General features: G+C 37.8%; 1 protein-coding gene across 1 annotated transcript; it reads right to left on the bottom strand.

Annotated features, from left to right (window-relative positions):
* Positions 1–1,686: 1,686 nt before the first annotated feature.
* LOC105052866 (probable RNA-binding protein ARP1) lies at positions 1,687–19,038 on the bottom strand. Its single transcript, XM_073245042.1, is given in 9 exon segments — positions 1,687–2,162; positions 5,253–5,350; positions 5,430–5,556; positions 6,351–6,588; positions 6,695–6,731; positions 7,282–7,378; positions 7,381–7,410; positions 18,069–18,192; positions 18,379–19,038. Coding segments are annotated over 7 exon segments (852 nt in total). The 5' UTR covers positions 18,607–19,038; the 3' UTR covers positions 1,687–2,162; positions 5,253–5,350; positions 5,430–5,458.
* Positions 19,039–22,005: the final 2,967 nt, after the last annotated feature.

Raw genomic sequence — 22,005 nt, 5'->3', positions numbered from 1 at the left:
TTTTCCATATTGTTGGGGTTACAAATTTCAGTAAAATATGCACTGGATGCTCTCTAAGGTATTAAAGCGGGATGCAAGGGATGGGAAGAGATCTAAGGAGAGATCCGAATCTACTTAGAATTTACGCAATTTTGCATGAAATTTGTATCTTGAGACTGCCATTTGAGTAGGGATCTGAGCTTTCAGAAAAACCTTGAGACTGCCTATGACCCAGACTGAACCAATTCCAAATGAAATAGTGACTGGAACTCATCATTTTATAAAGAAGAATTCTACTTCACATTACGGCAATCGATCCTCAAATTCACCATCTTGCAGGTAAGAGGAGTTTTTGAAGGAAAAAAAAAAAAAATTTGTGGTTGGTTGCGGGTCAGAGACGGGCAATCTAGCTGACCACCCACCCACGGCCTAATTTTCTCCAGTTTACGATTGGTCACTCAACCAAAACCCTAAGTTAACCAAGTTAAATAATATTTCACCAGAGGGGTGAAGCAATATTAACCCTCCTTTTAATTTCTCTTCTCGTTCAAACTTTTTCGACTGTTTGGTTAACTTACGTTACCAAAACCTTGCACCAAACAAGGGCTTTTCGTAATCCAGGAATAAATCTTGAAGCATTTGATGCGGATCGGCATTGTTGACCCAAGGTTTGCTATCGTGCTACGAAACATGACCTTAACAAGCAAAAGTATGAGAGTATTGGAGGTTTCTTGATATTTTTGCATTGCTTGCGGCATCAAAACAGGAGAAATAAGAGACAAGGAAGATGCTGCCAACGATTAGGACGGGTGCAGGTTGACCCTAATGTTGCATCTATTTTGAGATGTAGCATCCAAGTTTGTTTTTTCTTTTTTTCTTTTTCTTAAACAATAAGTTATTATAAGAATTTATTATAAAAACTTATCATATGAGCTAAATGTCAGATCAAATTTACATGGCTGCTCCAGATTGAACACTGAAATTTTAATGGAGACAGCATTTGCCAGGAAACGTGGAGCTTCTTACATCAGCTGTGTGCAGATCTCCACTCACTTCAACACGGCATGGAACAAGAACAATCCGAGGCTTGCCTAAAACGAGGACGGGGGGTTCTCCACCTCAACGACACAACCACTTATCCTACCTCTCATCATTTATATCATTTCACTTGAATTCCAAAAAGGACAAGGTTTTAAATCTGCAGCTGGAGATCATTAATACCTCGCCTTTCTCCTGACATTTTGGTTGTTATCTGATCTATGAATACGTTCAATCGCACCAGTCCAATAGACTACAGCCTCGCCCAAATCCTTCATCATTGATAGAGTTTACTACTAGCAAGCACAAGCACTGCGTCGGGGCTGGGCACTGAGATTGTGCTGAATACCAGCAGCCTAGGATCAGTCTTTTGCTCCGCCTCTGTTGTGGTGATGAAGCATACAAGAACCACTTGGATTTCCGGTCTTGGAAACAGCTCGAGATGGCTCCTGCCTGCATAGGCACCAATTTGGTCAGGAACTGCAGAAGCTTCTGTGAACGTACCGATAAACTTACAGTGAGTCTATTTTATTGAACCCATCCAACATTTCATGGCAAACCCAAACACTGGTAGATATAACTTTGCACAGCATCCCAACATCACAACAGCATAACCGCACAAATTTAGATTGGGAGGAAGGCGAAGAAGACTCGAGAGTTCCAAACATATAACCAATGAGCCAGCATCAAGTTTTTGAGGCCCTTCATTTGATTACCGGTCTGTTTAGAAAAACTAGCCAATGTTAGTCCACCGACAACCACTGATATGCATCTGCAAGATCATGGTTTACTACAATGAAAGACCAATCCACCCAGGAACCACAACAAACATGACTCTGCACAATGAGATGCAAGCTTCGGAATTCCAAAGAATCGTTTTGATTCCATGGTGGCTTACACTATACACCATATGGATTATCGGACTCCAATTCCGGCATCCATAATGTATTCTACCAAGTTGTTGGATCCAATTTTGGGATCCATCCGTCCATGCTCCACCGGTCATCACAAATTCCAGCAGGGCATGAAATTTTACAGACACTTGACAGCAGCGAGATGAGCAATCCAAGCTCTCACGAGTTAACTCCATCCATCGGAGCAACTAGATGACTGGTGTCTCTCTGGTGACCATGACTAGGGAAAACCTGCAACATGTTGATAACCGGTCATTATTCCTGTGAATGACATGGTCACAAACAGCATACACCAAAGCCATGAGCATATAATGCATCTACTATTCTCTTGAAAGTTAGGTGTAGGAGGAAGCCCGTTTAATTATTCAATTTACAGTATGGTTTGTGCAGGAGTTTGGTAGATGCATATAAGAGGAAAAGTTTGACAGTGAGTGTAAAATGAAGCAGAAGGCTATGCGTGAAGATACAATTGATACATAAATATAGTTATTATCTGGTCATAAGATACTTTGAGAAACTATTAAAAAGAAAAAAAACTTCATTTTAATTATGTGCACAACTTTTATGACTTAAGTGTGAGAGAAACAGACATAAAAGGAGTGCATCTAATAGCAATTCATGGTCAGAGCCTAAGATTACTACAAAAGAAAAAGAAAAAAAAAAAAAAACAGTATAATGATGAATTTTTAGTTCCCAGGGAACCAGCCTAGTTGTTTTGTGTGTATAATGATGGATTTTGCCTCTAAAAGTACGTACATGGGCATTTTTGGAACTTTAAGAAATTAAGAAATAACAATGAGTCTTTTTAAAATCTCGTGAGATTTACCATATAAAAGGTAACTTTTTAAAAATCACATCAGATGAAAGGCAACTCCTTTCCTCTTTTATTCCTCTGTCCTCTCTCCAACTAGCCATTCCCTTTCCCAATCTTTGTTTCCCTCCCATGTCTTTCCAATTCATCTTCCTCACTTCTTGCTCCTATGCAAATCCCCTTCCAGATCCTCCTGACTTCACACCTACAATATTGGACAATCACACAGCAGCAAAAATCTAGCTGTACTGACAATCAAATACTTTGTTATTAGCTGTTATGACCTTTAGCTCAAGTGGGTTAAACTTGTTCATTAACAGCAGTACTCTCGATTCCGTTTGACATAACAAATTTTGGTGCATACCATGAATGAATTTTGAAGAAAAAGGTTCCTTCTAGTTTCATCGTTTTCTTGATTACAACATGTCTGCAGTCTGATCCAAGTTTCAGTTTACAAGGTGGATCACATTTTGTCTGTACAGAAAAAATATTGATAAGCATATATATTTATAGTGTATTTAGATATCAAGATGCACCAATTACAACAAGTTTGTGTATAAAGCCTAAGGATAGCAGCCAGCATGACCTGGCTAGAAATAAGACCTTTTTTCCCACCAACATTTGAGTAACAAAAAGTTCTTACAAATGTAGAACCATAATCATCAGCAAGAACTCAAAAGTGAAGCTGGTAAGGTGAGTAGAGGTAAAATTATAGAAAATGCCCGACCCCTCCAGCCAGTCGGTTGATCAATTTCCTTCTTGAAACATATGGGATGCTTGGAAGTCCTTGAGGTCTTGGATCTCCCTAATCTTCTTGTTTATTTCCTGTTTTTATAGATTGAGATGACATTGTAGCCAAATTATCTTTCCTTTGGCATACTCTGCTTTATTTATTTCAGTAACACTGTGGATCCTGTAACCTTCTAAAAAGATATTATCTTTCAGCCCAACAAGCAACATACCTATCCAAGGTTTCATTGTTTAATTGAACGTATGTTCTCAAAAGCACATGAATACCAATAGCGGGAAATTCTGCATTTCAGATATAAAGCTCTGAAGCTTATAAACAAAGACACTTAATACCCACGAAGCCAATCTTAGATGCATTGACTCAGCAGTAGTAAAAAAATGGGGAAAAATATAAAATCTAAGCACAGGGTTCCTCATCAAAATATCAATAAATTAGAAGAAGAGGAAACAACTCTATTTATCAAAAAAAGAACAAGAACCCAAGGGAAGGGAGCATAGATCTGCAGCAGTACTCAATGTACATAGGAGTAACTGTTGATGGATTTGTTAACAAATAAGAAGTGCATAATGGGTTAGAGTCATCATTTGCCTAGTGAACGGCTGTTGAAGTAAGTGTGGGTTTGGAATTTGCTCATCAGGGTGAAGCGTCTAGAGTGATAATCAAGAGAAATGGGAATGGAGAGAGAACCAGGGTGGAGATGGACGACTCTTGATTAACACAATAGATGGTCGAGAAGGAAAACTGGATATGATCTGAGAAGGAAGCTCATCTAAGGCTTTAGGGACAGAGGAAAGAAAGGAAGGAGAAAGGGATGTGCTCAGTTAAATTTGGGAATCTTTCAGCTTCCCTGCACCTAGCACCCTTCATGTTATATCTGTCACACAGGAGAGCACTTCGTAGCATTGATCACGAGAGTCAAAAGTCACCAAGATATTGGTGACCCCTAAAGATCAGCTAGCAAAAATGACCATAGCTACCCATTGTGAAACTGCTTTCTAGGGGTACTTTTAGTCATTCTGTAGAGGAAATATTTAACACAGTTTTTGGATAAAGCTACTGGGTTAGTTTTAGGATCCAAACTTGCTTGTGTTCTCAGAAGCATTGGGCTTGCAGCTTATCAGCCACTATTGCCACTCCTACTTAAGGGAATTTGCCATGATATTGATGCAGAAAATATAAAAAGAAACAATAAAATCAACTGAGATAATCTTTGATATGTAAAAAACCTGTCCTAACTGCAACCTAAGAAATGACACTCCAAGACAATGCTGGTTCAATAGTATCTCTTTTTCCCTAAGCATTAAGTTTTAAAGAAAGTGCAGTACACCTTAATCTCTGCCAGCAGCTATTAAGTAAAAGATCAGATTTTCACATTATCATTGACATGCTAAATTAAAAAAATTAACACGCCCACAAAATTATGCCAGTTATGAGTAATAAACGGTTCTTATCACATCAACTGTTTTCACTACAAGTAGAAGTTTCTGTGACGATTATTTGGACTATTGACAATTTTAAATTGTATAACAGAAAAGCACAAAGGTGGCAAAGGTGAATTGGTAAAATGCTTCCATCTAACAATGGTCATAATTTAACAAGATTATATGCCACAAATGGAAGTTTGTATCAACATTAAAAAAAATAATTTTGAGATTGGTTATATGGATCTCACCTTTTATCATTAGTCCCTATATAAGGCTAAGTCCATCGAAACAAGAAGATCATTTACATGCATAAATGGATATGGAGTCCAACTGACCTCTAGAATGCAAAGATGATAGCTTGCAAGGCAAGAATGCATGCGACTGACATAGCAGTTCTGCTGTTCTTGGTCCTGCTGCAATCTAAGGATACCTCCTATAAATAGTAAGTAAATGCACATGACAGTCAGCTCGAATAACCATCAAGCTAGTATGGATTAGGATTGGTGTTATACCTCAAGATGTTATCACCCTGATGCACATTTCAACCAGCTGTTTGGTCTGAGCTACTGCCCTGTGTAAACTGTGGAGAATGAGCAGTAACTAAGTAGTGAGGTGGAGGTGGGATTGGTGCTGCTACGCCTGTAACATGAAATTTTGTTCATTGAGGATATCTTTGCAAAAGAAAAGCAGGCCTGGAATTTATCACAGACAAGATTTTGAAAGCTAGGAAGAATGCAGTAATCCATGCATATGATTTTTTTTTTTTTAATCTTTTGATGTTTGATATGATATATGGGAGCAACATCCAATGGCTTGAGAAAAGGAATTATTTGTAAAATGTAAATGACTAGCATATATTGGCCAATATCTTTGTTTTCTGGTTTTATATGTCAGTAGACATGAATCTTAGGCACCTATTAATAACCTAACCCTAAGCCAGTCAAGTAAGGTTTTAGTAATAGCTAAAAAAAATTCTAGGATCCCATAGCTAACCATTTTAATCTACAAACTTGCCCGTGCTGTCCCCAGCTGCCTACCTATATCAACCTGTCAAGAGACATGGATCTTAGACAGGTGCTGATACCCTAACACTTAGCCACTCAAGTAAGACCTGAGTGATAACTACAAACACCTAGGATCCTTAAATAACCAGTTTAATCTACAAGCCTTGCCCACTGTCCCCAGCTGCCCATGTATATCAACCTCACATCCATCCTAACAAAGATATCGTTTTTACCATCTGACTTGCCAACACATTACAAACCTGCACTATTTGCCATGCCTTCCACACACTACATGTAGAGAAACTACAAAAGACAAAGCAACAGCTACATATGTAGAAAGTCTATCTGCTATACTGATGTCCTTTTACACTAATAAAACTTAATCCACAAAACAGAGGGGAAAAAAGGATTTTCCAAGAGAAAATTTGCCTGCTGGATATGGTGCTTGAATTGTGGGTCGAGGTGCAGTAGTCACTCCATTGACATTTGGCCCACTGAACTGCACGAAATTATGGCCTGGTATTGTGTAGCCTTGAACTGTTGCATAACCATGCCCACCAGGGATAGGCTGGCCTAATTGGCCAAATGGGTAGATAGCTGTGTTAACAGTTCCGGGAATGCCATAAAGTTGAAAGTATTGTTGCCCCATATAAGGACCGTAGACACTCTGCAAGTGAAAAATGCATTGTAACAGTAGAAGCAGCTGGTTGTAAATTTTTGTTCCGAAAGAAATGTTCACTATAATAAGGACAAAAATGATTTTGCGTCTCAACCTGTGGATAGACGTATTCGGATCCATATGTGGTGTAACTGCAAAAGGAAGCCAATAAACACTTGAATGTTTTACCTATGGCACTTTCATGGAATACAGTGCATATGATTGACTACATTTACCATGAATCAACACAAAGTGCAGAAGTATAGACTCTCTCCATGATACCAAAAAAATCTTAATTCATGAAAAAAAGAAAATACAAACTCATACAAACTCTACAGTCTAGCCCTACTGACTGCTTCTCATTTTTCTTTTGTTTTCTGTCTTTTTTTCCTAAAGTATCATTAAGAAAAAATAGGAATTTTCTATTTTATTCACAAATCTCTTGCTCAAGTTTGGATTTCAATCCTGCATATCATGCTAATAATTCCAAAACCACATTAAAATCAAAGTTGGTAGTATGCTACCAAATTTTTTTTTCTTCTTCCTCAAATTGCATATTTCTAATGGTTTTAAATCAATTCTTCAGAGTAACTAGTTCTTCAAAACCAAGTCATCTATTATCTAGACTGGTTCTAAAAACTTTGATATTGGAAGATAAGCATTTGAACCAAGTTCTGAACACCAATCCAGAAATCAACTTACCCATACGGTGGATATGAAAACCCTTGTTGGTAGCCAAAAGGAATCGGTTGGTGATGAGCAGAACCTCCGACGTAAGTCCCTCTTGGAACTGGAACGCTCCAAAGTAGGGGCCAGCTGACCTTGGGCGTGCTACAAAAAGAAATTAGGGCCACAAAGAACAACGTTTGCATCATGGGAATCTAAATCAACATGTCATACCGCTAATTATTAAAGAAAAAGGGCACAAACATAAACATCTGTTTTGTTTTCTTCAGTTTCTTCATGTTGTAATATTTTTTATTTTTCTTTTGAAGAAAAGGCCTCCCTCTCCCTGCAAGGAGATTGTCATAGACTCACAGCCCAAAAGCTTAAGCCATTGGAATTACGACCAACCCAAGCTAATAAAACTATGTGGCACCTCTTTTATTAGTCAATGTGAGACCGACAATCTTCCCTGGCTAACCTCGTGATGCCCTCGTCATGGCTGGCTCCTACTCAAGAGGGGGTGGGCACCCATGGCTTGGGTCCTACTCGACCCTACTATCCCAATGAGGCACCTACGTGACTAATAAAGGTTGTGATACATGATCAGCCTGGCTTTAATACAAAGTGTCACATACTCAACCCAAAAGCTTCTTGACAAGTGGTACCGGTATTTCGTAACCACAAGGCTATCCTACTTGGACTAGGCATTACCATGGAGAGGGGGGAAACACCAGCATCCCATAATCAGGTCTGCATGCTACAATCAAAAAAAATTAATCAGTTTTGGCATAAAATGCAACGAAGCATGACTTAGAGTAGCTACTCTGGAGGCTGTGTTCTTCATATCAATTTGATCTTTATATCAAGCATAAAAAGCATAAAAATCATGTCCATACAGACAATATTTTAACAAGACTAAGGAAAAAACATGGGTAAAAATAGAAGTAATGCCAAAGAAATTCTCTTACTGCTTAACTCTTAAAACCAAGGGAAAAAATGCATTGATTTCTCAAAGACATAATTCCCTTCTAGATCTCTAAAGCACGAGATCGCTGAGCTCCTAAACAGACCATAGTATGCTTATAGCAATTTAATCCCACTAACTGGACTACGATTTAGAAGCTAATCTCTCTTATCCTCCAATGAACTAGAGCATGGATTGTATCACACCTTTTTCCATGAAATATATTGCACTGTGCAAAATCTAGCACAGATGATGGAAATTTGAAGGCTTAATAAGTTTACATAAGGAGGCACAAGAAGAATCTCCAAGGACCTTATCATAATGTTCTTTGGTAGGGTTTTAGCATATTCAACACATTAACATACAAGTCTTTTATCTTTTTTGGGTAGAATATGACCAAGTCTTGATTGTTTTAAGGGATAGAGTTATGACAGCTGAAGGAGAAAGGGATGATCATTCAAGAAAGGTGATCTGAAAACAAGGATGATCACCAACAAGATCTAACCAAAAATCTTCATATAAGAATGATATGTAGGGTCTCCAATAAAAAAATTACATGATATTTTTCTGAAAAAAAAAAAAAGAGTTTCATATTCCTAAAAGGGTTTTGTCCATCAACTTTTTCCCTATCTCCCATCAGCTTTTCTAACAGTACTACAGAACAAGATATATCAGCTGTATTAACATAGCATGTTTTGTTTGTACAAAAAGGAGTCAACCTATTATGTGCGAGCTACCAATTCCAACAGCATGCCATGTTAACTTCCTACCTGCTTCAAAACAGCGCCAGTATCACATTTTCCTGCTTTATCTCTGAGTGAATTTTTCAAATCATCTCTCTCTCAAAAAAAAAGGAAAAGAAAAAAGGAACAAAGATTCTCTCCATTGTGTATTGTTGAATCTCCTATTTGCCTATTTGCCTGCCAATATCCTCTAAAACCCCATCCCATTGAAGTTGTCTTACCAATATAAATAGTATCTATTTGGTGATTCAAGTCATTTACTTAATATTCATGGAATGAAATAATGGATATTATAGTGGCCATTATACTAGGAAATAATGCACAATAATAGCATAATTAAAGTGTCGTATAATTAAACCACAATTCATGGAATAAAATTTATATTATAAGTGAGAATGAAAATAGCATTTTGCAAGCTGCCAGGCATACAACCACACATAGGCAACGGCTATGTCCATGCAGCATGGACCACAAACAGTCCTTTCTTAATGTCGGCCCCCCCATTTGATTCATGCAAAGCCAATGATTTAAGAGGGTAAAGTTGATTTAGGCCATGTATAAGTGGTGCTCTTCATATACATGTACAAATAGCTTTTTTAATCATTTCTTTTTTAACAGGATGATGAAAATACAAATAAAAGAGACAGCAACATGTCTAAATAACTTTGTTGTTTAAATGCCCTTTATGAACAACAACATAGTGAGGGGACTCTTAGCAGTATGATGTCATTATTACATTTTAATGGCTGTTATTTCAAGCAATTATTAATCCAACACTCCTCTTCTTCATAACTCTGCATGTGGTTAAGCACATCTCAGGTTCACAATCATCCATTTGATGTTAAATAATGTGCCAAAATTCAGAGTCAAATCTGATGAACCTATCACTAAGCATAAAGAGCAAGTCATTGACCGTTGCTTCAATAATTGCTTATCATTTAGCAAGTAATTTCATTTTGATGTAGGAAATGTCATTAATAACCGATCTAATGACACTGTTGATAATTTGATATAGCACTTCAGTAGCATAAATTCATGTTGAGCTGTTAAGTTCCCTTTACACGTGAATAACTGTACAATTTAGTTAAATTGATCAATGATCTAAAAATACATAGACTTATGATTCTAAATAAAACCAGTTATATAATTATGTTTCTTTCATGTAAATCTTGAATACAGTTTATTAATGCAAGTAACATATACATAGAATATAGAATATTTCTTGATGCATGAGCATCATTATCTTTTAAGTTTGAGGAAGATGAAAAGTGGTTAAGTCATTTTGTTTTCAATTTCACTGTAATTTCTGGATTTATCTTAGGTGATCCCTTTGGTAAGTTTTCTAGTCTTTATTTTGAGTACGATTTATGTCTACAAGTCCTATTATAGGTATATATTAGGGCAAATCTCTTCAAATAACAGTGCTTGCATTTTAAGGTAGTGTGATATTGCAAACTAGGATTTGCTCCCATGATCACACCCCTTTGCATAGATATTCTAGGTTCAAGTCCCTGGTGATGAATCTTCAAGTATTTGGGCATGGGCAATTATCATGCAGGTGTGCCTCCTTGCCTATCTTTCACCGATGAAAAAAATAGTTCCATACCTTCCCATATGGGCTTTAAGGGGAATGCATATTTTCCACTTGTCGGAATGTTTTTCTTTCTTTTAACAGAAGTTTAACTTGGGAAAAAAGATTAGGAATAGGAGATCCAAAAAGAGGATATTCATCTCTTTACACAAATATATTGGAGAAAGAAACTAATGGAATCATTGATATTTTTCTTTGTAGGTGATTCCACAATGAAGGTGTGAGGCCTAGATTTTTGCTAGTGGTGTGAGGATACTAGGTATTATCAGCTCCTTTTCTCCTTCCAATGTCTTTTTTCCTTTTTCCTAAGTACTAATCTAGCTTTCTTGTAGCCATTTTATTCCCCATGTGGTTTTTTGTATTATATAAATATCAGAATTCTCACTTGCTTTTTGACTATTCAATCACACAAACCACAAAAACCTGATTTAGTCCTAGAATCCTAAACCCTAGGTCAGATAATGGTCATCCATTACCTGCGCCCTGAAACTCTATTATCATTAACTCTTCCTTTTTCCTAGGCTGTCCTAAATGACTATGCCAATTTCTACGATTTAACCCATGAAGGAACACACGTGTTGCTGTACTAGTTTAATCAAATATGGATGATAATGTCGCATCTTCTACCAGGGGGCTAAGTGACAAATATGGAATACTTTAATGAGAGTTAAATTTGATAATGCTCCACACCAATTCAATATTTCCTTTTCCATTTCTTTTTCTATTTTCTTCTCAATTTTGCTGCATGTTCTCTTTTCAGATGGCAGCAACTTAGTTTGAGTTCTGATAATAAATTGGTGATAAAAAGCTTCATTGACATTAGTAACTTTCAAGCATTATATCATCAACTTTTAAGCATTCTGAAGCTGCTGATTTCCTCTTAGAATGAGTCCAGAGGATTTGGAGGGATTTCAAGTTTTCCCATTTCATTCCAACATCACCTCTCAGCTCAAAGGCATCCTCTATCCCTCACCCATTCCTTCAAAGTGCAAAATCCAGCAAGACCATATCTTAGCCATTTGTCCAACCTAAAACAACTTTCAACCTTGTTATGCATGCCTTGAATTCCTTGACCCACCCTGCTTCATGATTCTGTTCCAGAAATTTGAAGCAGTGTTGGTAACAAGCATGCAAGGCATGGCACTGGCCATAACCCTTGTTGGTCACGCATCCCAGCTGGATGGGTCAAGGTTGGAATGCACATGCCGGCTGGTCGCGGATCCCATGCACACAAGTCTTGGGACCCAAGCCAGTTTTTGATGTGTATCTATTTCTTGTCTCGTTTGGGAAGTTTAAGACTCATGTGTACAGAGATTTAGGTTTTATGAAGAGGTGGCTTTATTCTTGTACTGATGATAGTGAAATCTCTTCTCCATCCTTGCCTGTGGGTGTAGGCCTGTGGCTGGTCTATGGAAATCTGTGCATGCAATGTTTTTTTTCTCTTCTCTATCTTTCAGTTTCATCAATATCTGTTACAACAAACTGGCATCAAAGCTACAGGTTGTTTGATTGGATCCTGAGATGTTGATAAAATTTGAGATTGAGAAGTTGGAACCCTCCAAAAACTTTAGTTTATGGCAGATTAAGATGCTGCTGTCTTGATGCAATAGGGGTTGCAGAAGGCACTGCTGGAAAACGAGAAGATGCTCGATTCTTTGATGGATGAGCAGGAGGGTATGGATGAAAGAGCCCATATTGTGATTCAATTGTGCTCGTTTGATGAGGTTTTGTGGCAAGACTCTAATAAGAAAACGACTAATGGGTTGTGGCTCAAGTGGGAGTCCTTGTATATGACAAAATCTCTTACCAACAACTTGAATTTGAAACCGCACTTGTTATACTGCATATGGCAAAATGTACATCCATTAAATCTCATCTTGCTGACTTTAACTCCATTATTATGAATTTGAAGAATATTGATGTCCAAAGTGATGATGAAGATCAAGCTCTCCTATTATTATGTTCTTTACCTACTTCATATAAGCACTTTAGAGATACCTTCCTCTATGGTAGAGAGTCTAAAGCATCCATACTTTGTAAAGAATTAATTGAAAAGTACATAACTGCAAATGTGAGTGAAGGTCAAGCAAAAGGATTGGTTGCTAGAGAGAGGTCTAATGAAAGGGATCGAACAATAGTGGATGTAAGCCTAGATTCAAGTCTAAAAATAGGAGTTTGACTTGTCATTACACTGACAAGCAAAGGCATATTAAGACTGATTGTTATAAGTTGAAAACAAGCAAAAGAAGGATCAAAAAAGGAAGGAAAAATCCACAGAATTCGGTGTAGCAGAGGTTGATGCTGAAGGTGCTGAAGATGTCCTCTCAATGACCAATGGAATTAGATACAAGAATAAATGGATTCTGGATTCTGATTTTTCCTGCCACCTGTCCCAATAGGGATTGGTTCTCCAGATATGAATCAGTTAATGATGGAGTTGTGTTGATGGGCAACAATGCCCCTTGTTAAATAGTTGGAAAAGGGGCAATCTGAATTAAAATGCATGATAGTGTGGTGGGAACCTTGATTGATATTCAGCATGTTCCAGATTTGAAGAAGAATCTAATATCTTTAGGCACCCTTGATGATAATGGGTGCAAGTACACAGCTGAATGTGGAGTTATAAAAGTTGGTAAAGTTTCCCTCATTGTAATGAAAGGTAAGAGGTGTGGAAACTTGTATGAACTTCAAGGTACTATTATTATAGGTGCAGCGGTTGTTTCTTCATCTTCAGATAGATTTTGATATCATGTGAATATGGCATATGAGGTTGAAATATATGAGTAAAAGAAGGTTGACTGTGTTGAATAAAAGAGGTCTTCTTTGTGGCCAAAGTACAAGAAAGATGGAGTTTTGAGAGCATTGCATATTCGGCAAGCATAAAAAAGTTAGTTTCAATACTACAGTTCACAAGACCAAGGATATCTTGCATTATATTCATTTGGATCCTTAGATACCTTCACATGTTCTTTCTAAGGGTGGTGTCTGGTATATGCTTACCTTTATTGATGATCATTTTAGAAAGATTTGGGTGTTTATGTTAAAACACAAGATGAAATGTTTAAGCACTTTAAGCATTGGAAAGCTATGATTAAGAAGCAGATTGGAAAGGAGATCAAGAGGCTCAGAACAAATAATGGATTGGAGTTTTACCCTTCTGAGTTTGATGAGTTCTACAAAATGAGGATATCATCAAACATAGCAGATATACACGCTAATAGAATGGAGTGGCTGAGTGCATGAACAGAACCCTCTTGGAGAGAGCTTGTATGCTCTCAAATTCTGGCTTGTCAAAGGATTCTGGGTAGAGGCAGTCCCTACAGCATATTACTTGGTGAATCGTTTTCTATCCATAGTTATTGAGTGAAAGACTCCAAATGAGGTATGGTCTGATAGCCCTGTTGACTACTCTATTTTGAGAGTATTTGGATGCCTTGCATATGTTCATGTTGATGATGGAAAATTAAAGCCTAGAGCTAAAAAGTGCACATTTCTCAGCTATGCATTCAGAGTGAAGGGATATAAATTGTGATGTCAAGATCTCAAGCCACTTAAATTCATTATTAGTAGGGATGTTTTCTTTGATGAGTCTGCTATGCTTCACCCAAGAAAGGAGTCTTCTATTTTGTGTGATTTTGGTAAGATGAAAAATAACATCAAGCAAGTGGAGTTAGAGTGACAATTCAGTTTCTCTGCAACATATTCTTGTTCTCAGCCTGGTTCCGAATAGGTGCCTGGTATTACTAAGATTAAAAAAAAAAAACACCATAGGATGATGAGTACATATTGCTAAAGTGGATAAAGGAGAGAGATTAAACCACCTCAGAGATATGGCTATGCAAATTTACTTGCTTATGCTTTGTCAGTGGCAGAAGAGAGTTTTGATGCTGGTGAGCCTTCCTCATATGTACAAAGCTGTTTCTTGTATTGAAGCCTCTTCCAATGGCTAAGTTCAAGCACTGCTTGGATTTGATTGGTGTATGCAACACTTGCGATTTGCCCTTAAGGCTTATGTGGAGAAGAGGGAGACACATTCTACTATTCTGTGGTGTGGCTTCATGCAATTTAAGTCAAGGTGGAGATTTGTTAAGTGTGCCTTGAATCCCTTGACCCCCCCACTCCATGATTCCAGTTGAAAAATTTGAAGCCGCATTGATAACAAGTTTGCAAGGCAATGCATAGTTTCTAATGTTACTAAATCAAAACACTTCACACCCCCCAAAACCTCCAGGCAAAGCTGCAACTCATAGTTTTCTCCAAACGACCAAACGATCAAGGGCAAAGTTGGCATTTTGGACCAATCTAACAACTGAACCCCAATTTATTGCACACCAAAAACCAGCTTTACACTCTTTCCTTAGAATTTCTTGGCAAAGTATAGCAGCAATCCATTGAAACAAGCCCACTCATTATGCCTTCTTTACTGGTAAAATCAACAAAAATATAATAATGCAAGCAAAATCACTACAATTGGTATTCGGTAATCATGAATGAAACTGGAACTGTTGGATGCAATCCAACTATGCAAAAAAGAAGAAGAAGAAGAAGAAACTACCAAAAAAGCAGGGGGAGAGTGGTCTTTTAACGTACACCAATGGGTCATAATGGAGTCCGAGTGGTATGGTTTTACATGTAAAAGCACACTATCATGAGATAGAATCACAATCCCCTCCCTTCCAAACTCTAGGTGAATCTTAAATATGAGTTTGACAAATAGCTAAGCAGGTAATATATGAAATTATGAATCTTTGACAAGTTTACAAGTTTCCTAATTAGCTAATATAGGAGAATGAAGGAGAAACTTTAGGCTAAAGAAGTTGGATGTCATGGCAATTGGACTTTGAAGACATCTTCTGCTCCTGAAAGACCAAAAAACTAGCAACCATAATATAATTACAGTCATTATAACCAAGCTGGAGAAGTCAAATAACCTTTCTAGTAATATGACCAATGGAAAAGCAGAAGATTATCTTTTCTTGCCCTCCTAAAAAAGTGAAACTCTAGCACAGACACAAAAGCCAAAACCAAAATCTAAATCAAAAATATCAAAAGCTCAATCAACATTAATGAAGGACAAAGCTCCAAAAGCTATGTTAACTACCCATGCGAAACTTTCTGACAAACACAATGTGACACTCCATGCAATTTAAAAACATCCTGCAAACTTCAATCAAATTATCAATCCCTGGCACAGAATTATGTGGTGTCCTATTATAGGCAACATCAAGGAAGAATGTTGGCGCGATTGCAGAATACGATTGACCTATTGTATATGGCAGATTTTTATTAAAGTTCAACAAGTTCATTCTCTATTTAATCATTTAATAATAAAATAAAAACAAGTGTTTTCAGAGTATAGTGCCTTCAAGAAGCAAACTCCATAAATACGCACATATGCATATGTATACATAATCTACATATACATACATGTTACCATAGATTAGATATTAAATCTTTGGTGAAACATTGAGACAACTTAAAAATCAATGTTAACTCATCCCAATTGGAGATCCACTGCTTATTATGATTCATGTCACAAAATTCCTAAGAACCAAAAATCATAAGTTTGGGAGGTTATCAACCTATTCATCAAATGAGAGTAGAAGTAGATACCTCTGATGGCACCATAAATTATTTTACTACCTACACATCAAAACCTATCAATACTGATAAAGCCATTTTTTAAGATGAGTACTTCATTATCAATAGTGTGAATTTTCGATTGGAATGCCCTACCATGTATTTTGGCACAATAGCATGATTGTTATCCATTTTTGAAGCCTTATCAGCCAAAATCTTCTACCTAGGATAACACACCCACTTCAAAATCTTCCTAGAATCTGAATCAGCACCCCTACCTACTCCAATTACTGGCAACTAAGTTTCGATCCACGTGATGCCCAACTAGGAGCCTACAAAAATATATTGTTTTTGTTGTATAGGCAATTTTAATGGGGTACATTATGACCATTGATGTGAATTTCCAATATGGACAGCCTATTATTGACTCAAACCATTAAATCTCTTATCAAAGTTTTTTTTTTGGTATGTAATCTCTCTCTATGCAATTGATATACACATACATATGAAAGTATACACTGATGTTGAATGAAAATGTCCACAAGTCAAGATTTGTGAAGTTTGAAATGTATAACATTTCAAAACTCCTTGATGTTCTATTATTCTTTCCTTCTTGATTCCAACTATCTAGGTAACATTGCGAAAAAAGCGACAAACAAGAGGACAAGAATGAGGCACCACGTGTATAAAGCAATGCAAGAGAACCACATAGTCGAGAGGGTGCAATGCGCTAATAAACTGAACTAGAACATGAATTTATTTCTGATACCTACATGAGATGGTGAAAAATTGAGGACCATCTACTCTACAATACTATTAAATGATATACAAAAGTTGTGGTGGCAGGTCAATTCATAAAATATTAGCTTAATAGGCATATAACAATACCCATATTTCCATTTAAGGATCATAAATGCTTTTTTTTTTAAATTCCTCTCCTGATTAATATTGAACAGTTACACTAAGTGGTAATCTAAAGCAAATGGTCAGAGGGTCAACAAGAAATTTACCACTTGATTAGTGTTTATTAGGGCACACATCCATTGTGGCTTATGTTTTCAAAATTCTGAGCATTATGTCAAACTTACTCCAACTTCTTTAAAAGCTAGAAAGCTATGAATAGGGTTCTGATGACATCTTCTAGTGGTGGTGGGCAGTGATGTATTTAAAGTGCAGAATTATGTTGATTATTCATATTTGGTCTACAGAAGCATTACTTCTATTCTTCTTTCCTTCTTTAGATACAAAAATCACAACACTTTTGGAATGCCTATTCTGCTTCTACAGTTATCAGTCTCCCTAATAAGCATGTTTGATTCAGTCCAGAGACAGTATTATCAACATAAAGGAAAGGCCTTAGATCTTGTATACTAAACTTGACAAGAACAAACATAATACACATCACTATACGTCCACCAAAGTTCTTCAGGAAATCATGTATCAGAATTGAATCAACAAGAAAATGTTGATGCAGCCAAGAAAGACAGGACTTAAGATCAATTAAAGAGGTGATTCATAAATAGAATCAAAGAGATGCAGATGAAAAAGGAGATGCTACAGTTTCCTCGTCCAGCAAAGTGCAGACATTAACCAACATGGTGCCTGCCATCATCCAATTACACACTGCCAATGTGATGAATCATTTCGTTGTGCAAACACAATGTATGAAATTATAAGCCCTAGATTGGGGAATCGTCCATAGTTAATGGCATAAAACAAACAGCTCACATAAAGGAAACAGAACAAAAAACACAACACCAAAGGCCACCAGAGCACAAAAGTTAAACTCGTAATACCATCAGTGACTTAGTTCAACTATAAAAAATGGAGTCAAATCAGATATTATTACAAACAATGCTGAATAATGAACAAGAAAAAACAATTCAGCAGCTTGAGACAAAATTCTTATCAAAAAGGACAATCATCCCTATAAGCAGAAAATTACCAAAAGCTGGAACAGGCCGAGGCCGCCCCAGTGCAGCCAAGTTACAATTTGCCTGTCTGCCATCTATAACGGGGCTCGGGTTTGCGCATGATCTTCTTGCAGATTCTGGGTCCCGAAAAGTCACCTAGATCCTCCACGCCGATCCACACGCCATTTAAGAAAATCAGCAGCAACCCCCCACAAAATATATTATAAAGGGAGGTAATTGAAAAAAGAAAAATCGAATCTTCCCCACATTACTCAATTAAAAAGAGCAATCTTTCTCTCGAATTATCAAGAAACCATGAAGACCAAGGCAAGAAACACTCACAAAACCGTAGCCCTTCGACCTCCCGGTGTTCTTGTCAGTTATCACGACGGCCTCGAGGATCTCGCCGAACTGCTCGAAGTAGCGGCGCATCGTCTCGCTCTTGGTCTCCCACGCCAGCCCTCCAACGAAGACCTTCGTGTAGGTCGTGTCCCCAAAGGGGGAATTCAAGAAGTGGTGCCCGGAGCTCGAGCTCGACGCCGAGCCCGGGCCCGGGTGGTAAAAAGCCATGGAATCCAAACCAGAAGAGGCCTCACGGAGAACCCAGAAGGCGAATCTGGCTCCAAAACAGGGATAATTAAGAAGGATAAAGTGATCCCGTGATCGACCACGAAAACCCTAGCTTGGGCATAGAAAAACCCTAGCTTTGATGAATTGGATCGAAGATTCGGTCAAAGGGCACGTAAATTTCGTGCCGATCACTCGTAAACCACATGGATTGATTCCTATCAGAAGATTGTGAGAGAATTCGAGGACTCTCTCAGCTCTCCAAATATCAGAGACAGAGAGAGAGAGAGAGGAGCGATAACAAGAATGATCTCAGAAAGGGAAGAACGGGGAATTGTTGAGAGGATTCTAAAAACAAAGCAAATGGGGAGTGGAAATACCCTTTTTCCTACAAATCCCCGTAGGCTTAATGTTTGTATATGGAATTATTTTTACTTGGATAATTGGGTTCGGTTATGAGGTGATCTATATGCTTGTCTTTTTCGATCTTTGGTCGATTATTTTATTGTTAACAATAAATGAAACAATCATTGGGCCTTTCGTTTCGGCTTAATAAGTGGCTGGCTCTATCTTAAGCAATTCTGACTCGAGTTCGAGCTAGAGGAGTCGCTTCTAGTATTTTGTTGGCCCAAAACGTAGCCGAAGTGAGTCCACTTGGTTTCGGCTCAGGGAGAACCAAAGCCATTTTATAATCTCTTTGAAAAAATAAAAAAAGTAATTATTCATGACTGTTAAATTTCGCCATGTCAATTAGGTGATATGACGTTTAAATGGATGGTCTCGGAGTATGCTCCCCAGTCCCATGGGGGAAGTCATTGGAACTGGGTACTAGTTATGGCTAGTTCTTTCATTAGCAAACTTCATAATTTCAACAAATTTCAAAGGACCTTAGCCCTTCCCTATCTTTTTCTTGAAAAAAAAAAAAAAAAACTTTTTGGTAGTTAAAATCAAAATAGCCACGCAAACCTATGCTTCTTGATTAATTAATACTATTTCTCCTCCCTTTATTTTATATCATGTATATAATTATTCAACATTATATATGAGTTGTGCTCAGGGAAATTTTCAAGCTGCATAATTAGTAAGTTGGTGTTCTTATCCAGGGTGAAGTCCTCTCCTCATGACATTCTTTATTGAGTTACATGAGAATAAAGGCAGGCAAAAAAACCTGGTAGGGCATAGAAAAATCTAAAGCAACTTTGTATATACACAGGGAAAGTAAAAAACCATCATGACCAATTGTTCTTTTAGAGTTGCCTAACTACATTTTCAAAGCCCTGCAGCCTTTTTTTACTTATATAATCTTTATCTCACTATCAGTCAATCAATAATCCAAGTGCTGACTAATTTTACTTATTGCCAAACATCTTGGAAACATGAGGGACAACTCTTTATGATAAATTAATGTGTTATACAAAATCTGTCTATAGTTTACAGCTTTAAGATATAATTGACTCGTCCATTTGTTAGATATAACCTTATCTTTGTTTGCTACAAATATACTGAAGAACCAATGGAGTTCTCCTGAGTTGAGAACTTCAACACATTTAAGTCTCAGCTGATGGTATCAGAATCATCTTAGCTTGACAGTTGACACTGTCTTAATTTTTTTAAATGCATCGCTGTATAGGCTAAGCATGGCTGCTGGCTTCCAAAGTCTTGTTTAAGGTGAGATTGACCATACAATGGACGCAATATATAGCCATTGTCAAGGAAAAGTATTCGGCCTACTTCTGTTTTCACACCAAAGTAAGTCAGCATGGAAATTGTTAGTGGATAAAGTTCTAGGAAGCTGTTAAATCCCCAAAAGTTTCCAAATTCTATGAAGAAGAGACTGCCATCTTGGATGAAGGGAGTTGTGGTGGAGGAGAATTGTATTTTTTTTTCAAATGGTTAGCGACCTTGATGCTGGAAGCTTTTCTTTAATAGGAAAATACAAAGAAGTCGCCTTCAGAACCTGATAGGGACCCATCTTAGCTGGTATGAAATTTTTGCTGTCCCACTGACACCTTTCCTGGGCCAAATATTCTCAACAAGTTGCAGTGAAAGTGCTAAACCCTTGCTACCCGAACTTGGGAACAACATTTGAGTTTGATTTTGGTCGATATCTTTCTTGGAAGATCACACCAGACAACAAATGTATGTTTGTATGTATGTATAATATCTAATTATGATAATATCAAGTTATTTTACATTGTATAATTACTATAGTAATTATTGTTGCACTAATTCAATGGTAATTTAATAGCAATATTATTTTTCATTATAACTATAAAAGTAACATGATAAAAATTCTACTCAAATAGAAATGCAAACAAATTGCTATTTTTCTGGGAGGTAAAATTAGCACTTCAATTACAGGTTAATTATCTCTTTTACATTCAATAACCAAATAGTTGTAATTATACTAGCAGGTTTCCATTACAGACAAACAAATAAAACCCCTTTCTGTAACTGCAATTCTAATTGCTGCAATTGAATTACATGCAAACAAACAATCCCTTGCCTAGAAATTGGTCTGCGTACAGCTGCATCTTCAATAAGTAACTGCATGGTTTTATATGCACATAAAATGTCTATATGGAAGTAAATCTACACAAGACTACCTAGCACAAAACAAGCACTTACATAAGCTGAGGCAGTCTTCTACATACCTTAGCTCTTTTTTTGCGGCCAATCCTCCGTCGCCCGATCGCCGGCATCGCGCACCTATAAGAAGAGTCCTCACGGACCGAAATACCTCCGGTGGGGACCCTCCGATGGTTAAGTCAGAGAGGAGACTAGGCAACAGTAAAAAATCAAGGGCTCAGCGGGAGAGAGAGAGGAGAGAGCTCAAGACTTAAAGGTGCTTTAGAGAGCTTGAGGAAGCTTACTCCAAACTTACCAAAACTGTTGCCTTACCCCATTTTATAGTAGAACGCGGTATGGTCCCACCATTAATGGTGCAGACAATTCGAGATTGTCAAATCGTCGGGGACTGTCAAATCACTGGGATTAATCCATGTCCTTGCAGGACAATGCCCCAGGCGGCCATACCGCATGTCCTTGACAGGACAACTGCCCATAGCGGTTGTATGGGTTTGGGGGGCTGGCCGACTATATGTTGGCATCCGACTGCCGGGATGTCGGGTGATGACTCGAGAACACTGTCGGCTGATCTGATGCCTTGTGGAAGTCGGACGTCGGTTGCCACCCCCGACAGTAAGTCGGTGATACGGGTTCGACCGCTCGGTCGGTCGGGAACCGTATGGGTCTGTTCGACCGACATACCTTCAGCCGGATATTTCGGCAGCCATCGTCGGTAGTAGTCATTATCGGAGTCGTTCGTCGGTCGGTAAAGTCGGGCGTCGGTCGGACCGGTCCAGGGTAAGTCGGCGTACAGGGTCAGTCGGCATATCCCAA

The sequence above is a fragment of the Elaeis guineensis genome, chromosome 10 (genome assembly GCF_000442705.2).
Source record: "Elaeis guineensis isolate ETL-2024a chromosome 10, EG11, whole genome shotgun sequence".
NCBI classification, from domain to species: Eukaryota; Viridiplantae; Streptophyta; class Magnoliopsida; order Arecales; family Arecaceae; genus Elaeis; species Elaeis guineensis.
This window is presented reverse-complemented; position numbering and strand designations above follow the sequence as displayed.